General features: G+C 31.2%; 1 protein-coding gene across 1 annotated transcript; it reads right to left on the bottom strand.

Annotated features, from left to right (window-relative positions):
- Positions 1–4704: 4704 nt before the first annotated feature.
- LOC120083355 (probable calcium-binding protein CML45) lies at positions 4705–5649 on the bottom strand. Its single transcript, XM_039039083.1, has one exon. It carries the CDS (start codon positions 5513–5515, stop codon positions 4883–4885), a length of 633 nt encoding a protein of 210 aa, XP_038895011.1. The 5' UTR covers positions 5516–5649; the 3' UTR covers positions 4705–4882.
- Between the last annotated feature and the right edge of the window lie 4645 nt (positions 5650–10294).

Raw genomic sequence — 10294 nt, 5'->3', positions numbered from 1 at the left:
TTAATCTCAGTTAATTTTAAAATAGTTTTTAAAATTAATTTAAAACGGTTTTTTGTTTTAAAACAAATCATATATTTACTTTAAATAACTCTTAGTTATTTGAAAAAGATGAACGAAAAATTGATTCTCTCTCCTCTCTGAGCATTTTTTTTATCGATTTCATCCCTTCCTCTGACGAGTGCACGCTTGAGTTGGGAGGTTGTGTTAACCTTGGAGAGCAATCGACTTATGTGATTTAGTATCGAGATCATATATCGAATTTTGCTTTTAAGACAGTGAATCTTCTACACAACACAAGAATCAATTTCTTCGACACTCTACCTCTATGCAATATTCCTCCTCCTTAATAATTAATAGTGGAGACCCAACCAAAGAACGCAAAATGCCACAAAAAAATAGTTTCCATCTTCTCCAAATCTCCAAGGAATCATAAAAAATAAACCAATCTAGTTAAGCTATGAGCAACATGATTACACTTGCTTATTATTATTAAATTACAAATTTAGTTCTTGAATCTTTAAGTTTGCGTCTATTTTATTTCTAAACATTTAAATGTGTCTAATAAGCCTATAAACTTTTAATTTTGTAAAATATCCCTAAAAATGTTTAAACTATTTATAAGATATAATTTGAATTTTATCTCTAATTAGAAACCTAACTTTTAATTTTATATCTAAGAGATTTGTAAATTTTTTTTTTAAAAAAATCAATAATTTAGAAAAATAAACTTATAATTTTAAAAGTCTATATTTTTTTTTGGGATTTTTACATCAAACATATTCCACATATTTCAAAAATGTCTTTGAATTTGAATTTTTTCAAGAAAGACTTTTAGTATTATTTTTGGACAAGTTTACCATTTTTTTAAATTATTTTTATTCTCAATTTTTATATATATTTACCTATTTTCGAAGCTTTGTTAACGATGGAGAGAGAAACTGCATTTATTATAGATAGAGAAGATGCATTTAATAAGATTTTTTTCATATTTTCAAATACATTTATTTGTTGAGATTTTTTTATCTTTATTTAATTTAATTGGAGAGAGAAAATGCATTTAATGAAATTTTATTTTCAATATTTTGTTGGTTTCACTTTTTTTTTTTTTTTTTTTTTTTTGCAGATTTATGATTATTTAAAATATACCTCGAAACATTTTTTTTAGGTATTTGAAAATATTCTAACCAATAATGAAATATACCACGGTATATAAATTAGAGATTAATTCAATGTTTGACATAAATCACTGTATAATTTAATATATGAAATATACTAGGATATATAAAAAATATTGGCTTAATGTTGGACATAGATCACAGTATATATCATAAATTTCATTTACAGTGTAGATACCATTTAAGTAATCAGAAATCCCAACACATAAAAATTTGTATATATCACAAAATTTAAATAAAAGAAAACTCTCAATTAAATTTTATATTCTTACAAATACCTTGAAATATTGTTAATATACATGTCAATTTACTTTGGAACATATACAAAATAAAGATTATTAGATATTACAATATACAAAATTAAGAGTATATATTGTTTAATAGAAATTCTTTATTAATTATCCCATAGTATATAAATCACATATTGACTTAATATTCAACATAAATCACAATATATATCAAATAAACAATGATATAAACCACAATATATAATTCACATATACCAAATAAAAGAATACATATTTTCTTGGGGGTTTATAACATATATATTTAGGATTTTTTTTTTAAAAAAAAAGTTCTCCTTGGTCTTGGTGCGGTAGATTTGTATAGGTAGCACGAACAAAGTCTATCTTCATCTCTCCATCTTCATATGTGGTTTATAACACATAACCTCCATCTTCCTCTCTTATTCTTCTTCAACCATGACCACCACGAATCTGTATAGGCGACTGGATCATGGTGCATGTCACGAATGAAGGAAGCAAACCACAAATGGGAAAGAGAATCAACGAGAAGACAATTGGTGGCTTACCTCGACGACCGACAATCAGTGGTGTACGAAAATCGACAATCAAATTCAACAAGCGAATGACGGTAGTGGTGGTCGGTCGAATGGTGGCGGTGAATGACGGTGACGATGGTCGGCCAAATTCGACGGGCAAACGACGACAAAGCAGGGGTGTGAAATCGTCGGAAGAAGAAAATAGATGAAGGAGGGAGCCGAGAGGGGAAAAGAGAGGATGAGGAAGAAAGAGCAAGTGGATGAGTCAATGATTTTTTTTTTTTTAAAAAGAAACATTGATGAACGTGAAGGCTTGCATAGAAGAGAGAGAATCATAATTATATATATATAGTGTATGGGCCCAAAATCTAAATTGTAAATAATCATTGACATTAGTGGAAAAACAAAATCCAATAAACTTGTTTTATAAAAAAAATGAAATGTACAAGTCATTAATATAATATAACTACTCTTTTAAGTCTTTTAGGTCGAAACCCTATTTATTATTATTATTATTATTGGCAAAGGTCTCAATGATAGAAATAGAATTGAGAATTGGAGATTGCATTTTCTGCGCTCGTATTTGTACTATTTGCGCGCCAAATAGTCAAACAAAGACTAGCTATTTCCCACGCTTTTCTTTTTCTATTGTGATTTTCCGAAAAGTATTATGAAATTTAATTAAAAATTTAAAATTTACAAAACATGCCTCTTGCAATTGGTTATTCGTAATTAATTTTAAACATAATATTTAAACTATCCTTATTTTTTTAGATGATATCAAAATTCTTATATTAAATTATTTCATTTTAGTCGAAAATAAATGTCTAATAAATAGCCACTTTCACACACACCCACGTTTTTGTTTATACAATTTAATTAAAATGTAAATTTATGCTTTCTTAGAGTTATTAATTTACAAATATGTCATTAATAAATAGTTGTAAATTTTACTAAAAAAAATTAATTATAGATAATAGCTTGATTATTATCAACAATAATAATTAAAAAGAATACCAAAAGTATTTTTTTCTACCACAGATTTTTTTCTTCATTCAATTATAATATATGTATGGAATCTCAAAAGTTTTGGGTTTTTTTTTTTTTAAAAATAATGTTATTTCAATAAATAATGACAAAAATAGTGTTGTAGAAAAAATAATGATGAAAATAGGGTTAAAGAATTGTGGATCCAATACACGATTCCAGAAAAACGTGTAGTAGTCCATGATTCCTTAAATTAATCATGGACTTGATACACAATTTTTGGAAACTGTGGATTGTATCCACGAGTTCCTTAAAAAAAAAAAAAACTTATATGTTTCATCGTTGCTTCACTCCTTTCTTCTCCCCTAAGTGAAGCCTTCGTGGGACAGGATTCTTAGATATCTCTTGTCCAAAAACACACCCCATTAAAGTAAAACTGTAGTTGAAAACTCAGACCTCATTTAGTAACAATTTTGTTTTTTTGTTTTTTAAAATTAAGTTTATGGACACTACTTTTACATCCAAATTTATTTCTTTATTATCTACTTTTCACCAATGGTTTAGAAAACCAAGCCAAATTTTAAGAACTAAAAAAAGTAGCTTACAGAAAGTTGTTTTTGTTTTTTAAATTTAGCTAAGAATTCAACCATTCTACTCAAGAAATATACAAATTATTATAAGAAATATGAATGAAATAGGCTTAATTAGAAAAAACAAAAACAAAAACAAAAACAGAAATTCAAATAGTTACCGAACCTTGATTGAATCATTTCTCCATCACATTCTCGCGATTTCTCTCCGACAAGGATGACTAAATTTGAAGTGAACTGAGCAAAACCCAAAAGAAAACCCTAATAATTTTTGCTTTTGGAAGAGGAAAAAATGGGAATGGAAACCAAATATGAAAGTGAAATAATATAAGCAGAAAGATTTTTGGAGGCAAAAGTGAGAGAAGGCAACGATTTGGAGTTTGCCACAATTTCTGCCACTATCGGCTCAATTTTTTAAATAATCACACCTTCAAATTAAAAAAAAAAAAAAAAAAACTAATCCATAAATTTTAATTTAATTTAAGTCCCATTTAGTAATCATTTGATTTTTTATTTTTATTTTTAAAAACTAAACAGATTTTATCCACATTTCTTACAATAATTTGCATATATTTTTTTTAAATATAATGGTTGATTTCTTAGCTAAACTTCGAAAACAAAAACAACTTTTTGAAAGATACTTTTTTTAATTCTCAAAATTTGGTATGAAAAGGATAACAAAATAAGAAATTTGAAAGTGCAAGTAATATCCATAACCTTAATTTTTAAAAATAAAATGGTTACCAAATGAAACCTTAATTTTCTGTTGTGGTTTCATTTAAATGGGGTGTATTTTTGGGCGAGAGATATTTGATAATGCTACCGGGTGAAGGCCTTCCATAGGGTAGAAGTTATTTTTTTCTAATGGAAGTCGTAGACGACTTCCACATTTGTGGAACTCATGGACCCTGTCCACAATTTTCAATGCTTAAAATCGTAGAACTGGTACATAATTTTGGCCTAATCGTGTATTGTGTCTATGATTCATTAACTCTATTTTGTCATTATTTTTTTCGGATTAAACTTTTGAAATAAAAGTGAACATAATTTAATACTAATTAATATGTATTGTTGTTTAAAGTCAGATATGATTTCCTACCCATAATTATGGTAAAAAAATAATAAAAGAAAAAACGCAATTTTTCTTTTAACCAAAGTGGATTGAGAAGAATTTTTCAAAGCAACAAATGGTTCTTCAAGCGTGCATTAAACGTTTATGTCATACTACACAATGAACAATGTTGAAGTCTCTTAACTTCTTGAAAATAAAAAAGTCTCTTAATTAAATGCAAACCTAAAACGTTTATTTTACATATGGGAACACACTCACTACAGACACAGAGCTGTTTTCAACGAAAGCTCTGTTCAACGAGCTTAGCAAATTCTTCAAAATCTATACGCCCATCTCCATTACTGTCAAACCCACTTATCATTCTCCTGCATTGATCAACTTCTAAAGCCACTGCAAATCCCATGCCACACAACACCTTCTTCAAATCCTCTACATCAATAAACCCATCACCATTATCATCAAACAAATCAAAAGCTTCCTTAACTTCTCCCAAACTCAGTTCTTCCTCAAATAGCCCCACAATCTCAGCATTCAACTCAAGATTATTACTTTCCGCGTTGTTATGCTCATGATCAAGTGTCTCCATCATAGTTTTCACATCTTCAATCGTTAGTTTCACTTCCTTTGTGTCATTAACGGGCATGACCACAATGTCTGTATAGCAATGCCCCTCATGAGCATTTCGTCGAACACTTGGTGTGCATGTCGCATCGGCCGCCTCGAGGCGTTTGATAATGTTGCGGTGGGCAGCCCATGAATTGCAGAGATAAAAAAGGAATGCGGCACAGAGTATGAAAACGTACAGTAAACCTGGAAAGAAACGTTCAAGTACAAAATTGAGAAAAATCAGAAACAAAATCTGGAAAACTGAAATGGGGCTAGCATAATCAAGCTCATCAATGGGTGCCATTTTCGAAAGAGTGAAAGAACAAGTAGCATATATATCTAATTGAGCAGTAAGCAACAGACAAGAGAAGAATTCCCATGCGATAGCGATTTATATGGAGTTAAGAAATGAAGACTTTGAGAATATTTGTATTGGGGTCAAGCCTTACAGTGATTAAACTTCTGAAGTCATTGATTTGGTTTGCGTGTTTCAGAATCGACAGTGAAACATTCGAGGAAATTAGAACATTAAAATCCAGAAATGGAGGAGTGAAAGCAATGACTTTATTTTGTCTTTCTTTATGAGCTTTTTCAAGAAAGGAAAGAAGTTTAATTTTATGTTCTGAGAAGTTTCGGAATCATCTTCTTGAGTTTTCTCTTGGACTTCGTCTCTGACGCGGCTAAGGGTTTCAATGGATCTTGCAATGAAATATTTTTAGGTTAAATTGTTAAAACAGCGTCTTCCAAGTCAATTTATGTCTTTTTTTCCCCTCTCCTTTTCTTTCGTCACTTTTATGGAAAATTTGTATGGATGATCTATTTTTTAGGTCCAAAATATGGAATGATCAATTTTTTAAAAATAATATCAATTTACCATCTGCTAACATCATCGTCATACCAAATTACGTAAATTGCCTTCATAAGTGCCTCACATTATAAGTCTCGCTCTCGTCTGGTTAAACTATAGGTAGAGTGTCATACATCCCTCCCACTACATCGAGGTACCCTCGCAAATAACTTTTGTTACAGTGTCAACTTTAACAAATAACTCTTTATTGATATATATTGGCTTTTATGGAAACTAAACAATACATAGTGATCTCGTATATTTTTCCAGAAAATTTAGTATTTGTCAATACAAACACTTAATTTCCTTCTACTTAGAAGAATATACTACTTTTGGATTGCTTACAGATAGGCAGGTCCTTTTGAATATATTCCAACACTTAAGGGTTCGACACTAACACATGTGTCGATCTTTCTGTATGTCTGAATTATGTAAACATCTTTTTACATATCATAAATAACTTTTATGAGTTCTCCATATCTTATATGGAGTTTCAGAAAATACCTTAAAATTGGAATGATGTTCAAAACAATTAAGGCAACTAGGTGTAGAGAGTTTTTACTGGATTTCATGTTCTATCAAAATAGACCTAGAAATCTCAAATTCTCTTTACTCTTTACTTTGATCCAATCGAAGTATTTTAGATTTATTTTACCTAACAAGTTTTAGACAACTTGAACCTTTCTAGTGTTCTAAACTTATTACTTAGATTAAATAACTCTCTGCCTCATTCATTTGTAGCCGATAAAAATCTAAATATTTGCAAAATGACTTTTAACTTGGTTGGTTCTAATAGAAGTTGCTTTACAGTAGAACAAATGTAATTTTTGCTAATGAACATTTTATTTATAACAAAAGGTTTATACAATTTGTTCCTTACAAAAGATAAAATAACTTTCATTACAATAACAAAAGTAAACAAGTTTATCTTTCAATAGCAACTACATCTCCCACTGGCTATTCTGAGAAATTCTCCCCTATTCAAAACTTAGAGTTTACAAGGAACTAGTTTCCTTTTCTTGCTTTCTCTACTCTTTTCTTCGCAAGGTATTGTGGACAGTTTCTCTTCCAGTGCACTTCTTCACCACAGTGGAAACATTTTCCTTTATCTATAGCTTTTTCCTTGCTCTTTCAACGAATAGGTTTGTTCTTTCCTTTCCCTTTATTATTCTTTACCGAAATACTCTTATTCTTTGAAGAAGAAGTAATATCAGGTTTTTTGGAGGACGTTCCTCTTTTCTCTGTAGTGGTAACATTTACCTCTGGTTCTAGTCCTTTTGCTTTCATCATGGTTTGGTAAGCTTGTAGCTCAATGAGAAGTGTTGTCAGGTTATATTCTATTCTATTTTATTCATTAGTGTATTTGTATAAAACTGCAAGAAACTCTTCAAAAGAGATTCAAGAATAAAACCAACTTGACTCTTCTCATCAACGACAACACTATTTACTTCTACCACGTTGAAATGGACCATTATATCCAGGACATGTTCTCTAACAGAGGCCCATTCTTTCATACGGCAGTTATAAACATATTTGATTGCATCATGCCTTAAGGAGAACGATGACTGTCCAAACATCCTACGCGGAGATTCCATAATCTCCCTGGCGGTACTCATGCTCTCATGTTTCTTAGCCATTACATTAGATATGCTGGCTAGAATGTAGGCTCGAGCTTTCTCGTTTTCCTTAATCCACCTGTCGTAGGCATCCCGAGCATTTTGGTTTGCATTTAAGCTAGGAACGGGTAGACACTCTTCTGTTAAAACAAACCTTAGGTCATCTATCACCAATATTATATTTAAGTTTGATTTCCACGTAGCATAGTTATCCCCAGTAAGTTTATCAGAAGCTAATAGTTGTACTAAAGAACTCGTCATTTTGAAAATATAAACCTCGTGTCCCTCACGGGTGGTGACATGGGGGCGAAAAAAGGAAAGAGAGGGATGAGGTTTCTCTCGCTTTTGGCAAAATTTACTCAGTGAATTGTTTTTAAATCCAATCATGTTTTAGCAAAGTAATAATGTACCAAAAATTCATTATTTTTGCAATGATACTATAGTGAGTCAGACTAAGTGCTACCGAGGGACAGTTAATTACTCCTTCAATAAAGCAAGACATTCTTGACTAAATATTGTCTCCAGAATAACTCTTATTCTTATAGCCATTTAGCTACTGTTTTTAGTCAGAACTTATTACCAATTTAGTAATTCCGTAAGTGTAACCTTCTATTTTAAAACCTCAAAGGTTGGCCCCAATGATGCTACCGAACTAGAAAGTTAAGGTTGGAAAACGACCTAAGAAATCCTATCTATTTTTAGAGTTTGAGTTATTCTAAGTCCCATGTTACAACCCTCCGAGGGGATAGTCGTTGTTAAACGACTAGCAAGAACCACATAAAGCTAACCAACAGGTGCAATATAAGAATATCACAGCCTAAACCAATGGAAGAGACTGCAGGACACGTTGACACATATCCTTCACCCGCTTACTATGAACAACTTTCCCCATTCATCCTAATCTTGATCCCATGCAAACACTTTCCGAATGGAGCAGTCGAGGTTCATAATCGACTCGAAGCATTGCACGAATCTCACGGTGTGAACTTTCTAGGGACGTGAGAGTTGAAATCAATATATCATATATGTTGATTTTACATTGAACTACTTCTCTTCATTCACCTTGATATTGATTTATACAAACACTTTTCGAATGGAGCAGTCGAGGTATAATCGACACGAAGTGTTGCATGAACCTCACGGTGTGAACCTCTTAGGACATGAGAATTAAAATCAAAACATCACATTTAATTTTATGGTGAACAACCTCCCATATTTACCAAAATCTTGATTCATGTAAACACTTTCCGAATGGAGGTCACTCTTAGGGTGACACGAAACAAAATATGAATCTCGATCGTGAACTCTTAGAGACACGAGAGCTAAAAATAACATATCGTATATGTTATTAATCTCTCACTAAAGTGTTCTAACATATAATATACATTATTTTTATTCTCATTGAAGTGTTCTAATGGCATATAATATATGTTATTAAACTCCCACTGAAGTTTTCTAATGTTTATCTGGGTATACTTTTTCTCAGGCTTGTTCTGGCTAATTAAACAACCTAAGTCTAGGATTTTATCCAAGTATAACGTTTATATTTGGATTTAACCTATGATGTCTAGGTGATAAACAAGTGTTATAACCTCACATCGCTCACGTATTACTCATAAAACCGGTTAACAACACTTAATGTTTCGACCATAATCCCCAGATAGGAGGTGCTACGTAAACCATCAACTTAAATACCCCCAGTCTTAAATAGGATTATATACCCATTGAGTTTGTAACCCTAGTTTTATAAGATAACGACATATTTTAACTTATAAAGAAGTGGTTAACCTACGTGAGCATGCAACTTATCTTTGTTATGGATTTTAAATGTCTAACCCAATTTTATAAAAACTTACAAAATTTTAGACATGCTAAGCATCCATATCATATATCAAAGGCATTCAACATTTAATATAACACAAACATTTAAAACCCTAAATATGCATACTATATATTATAACACTTTATAACATACTTTCAATGCATGTAACATGCTTCCTATGGTGAGATTTTAAATCTACATGGCATACTTTATGCACATACAAGATTTATTTAATTTTAACATACATCACATGCAGAAATAATTAACCATAGACTAATATGGTTTTAGTTTTGGAATTTTCAAGAAAAACAAGGCCTAACTATTACAAAATTCAGCAAAAATTGGCTCCCAAACACTTCTGGACTACTTGATCTGCCCTGAACCGGACCCAAACCGCTCGTACTGGAACTCCAAACCTTTAAAAGTGGCTAAACTTGGCTGAATTAAGTCGAACCGTGTTGGGGATGATGCCCTAAAGTCTCGTGTCCTGTAGTTTGTAACACATTTTATACGAACACCTGTGATGTATAATATATGATATTTACTTAACTTCTTGACTTTGCACATTGGATGTTTTATTTGGTTTATCACAAACGAATAAACTAAAATCCCTGGTTGTCATTATGTAACTTAATCATGTATATGGTGATGTACAAGTGGATCATGTCTTAAGTGATAACTAAAATGGTCTGTAGTATATGGATATAGGAGGGAAACCTTATCTTAGTAACGCTACGGATGCGGCCCGCTTTATGGATGTTGGATTTTATATCCTAAAACTCGTAGTTTGTAAATTAA

Source organism: Benincasa hispida, chromosome 8 (assembly GCF_009727055.1).
Source record: "Benincasa hispida cultivar B227 chromosome 8, ASM972705v1, whole genome shotgun sequence".
Classification (NCBI taxonomy): Eukaryota; Viridiplantae; Streptophyta; class Magnoliopsida; order Cucurbitales; family Cucurbitaceae; genus Benincasa; species Benincasa hispida.
Note: the sequence above shows the minus strand (reverse complement) of the source record. Positions and strands in the feature narration are given on the sequence as shown.

Bases quoted from the DNA above. Each gene is read 5' to 3' on its own strand.
- LOC120083355 (XM_039039083.1), bottom strand. From the start codon at position 5,515: ATGGCACCCATTGATGAGCTTGATTATGCTAGCCCCATTTCAGTTTTC.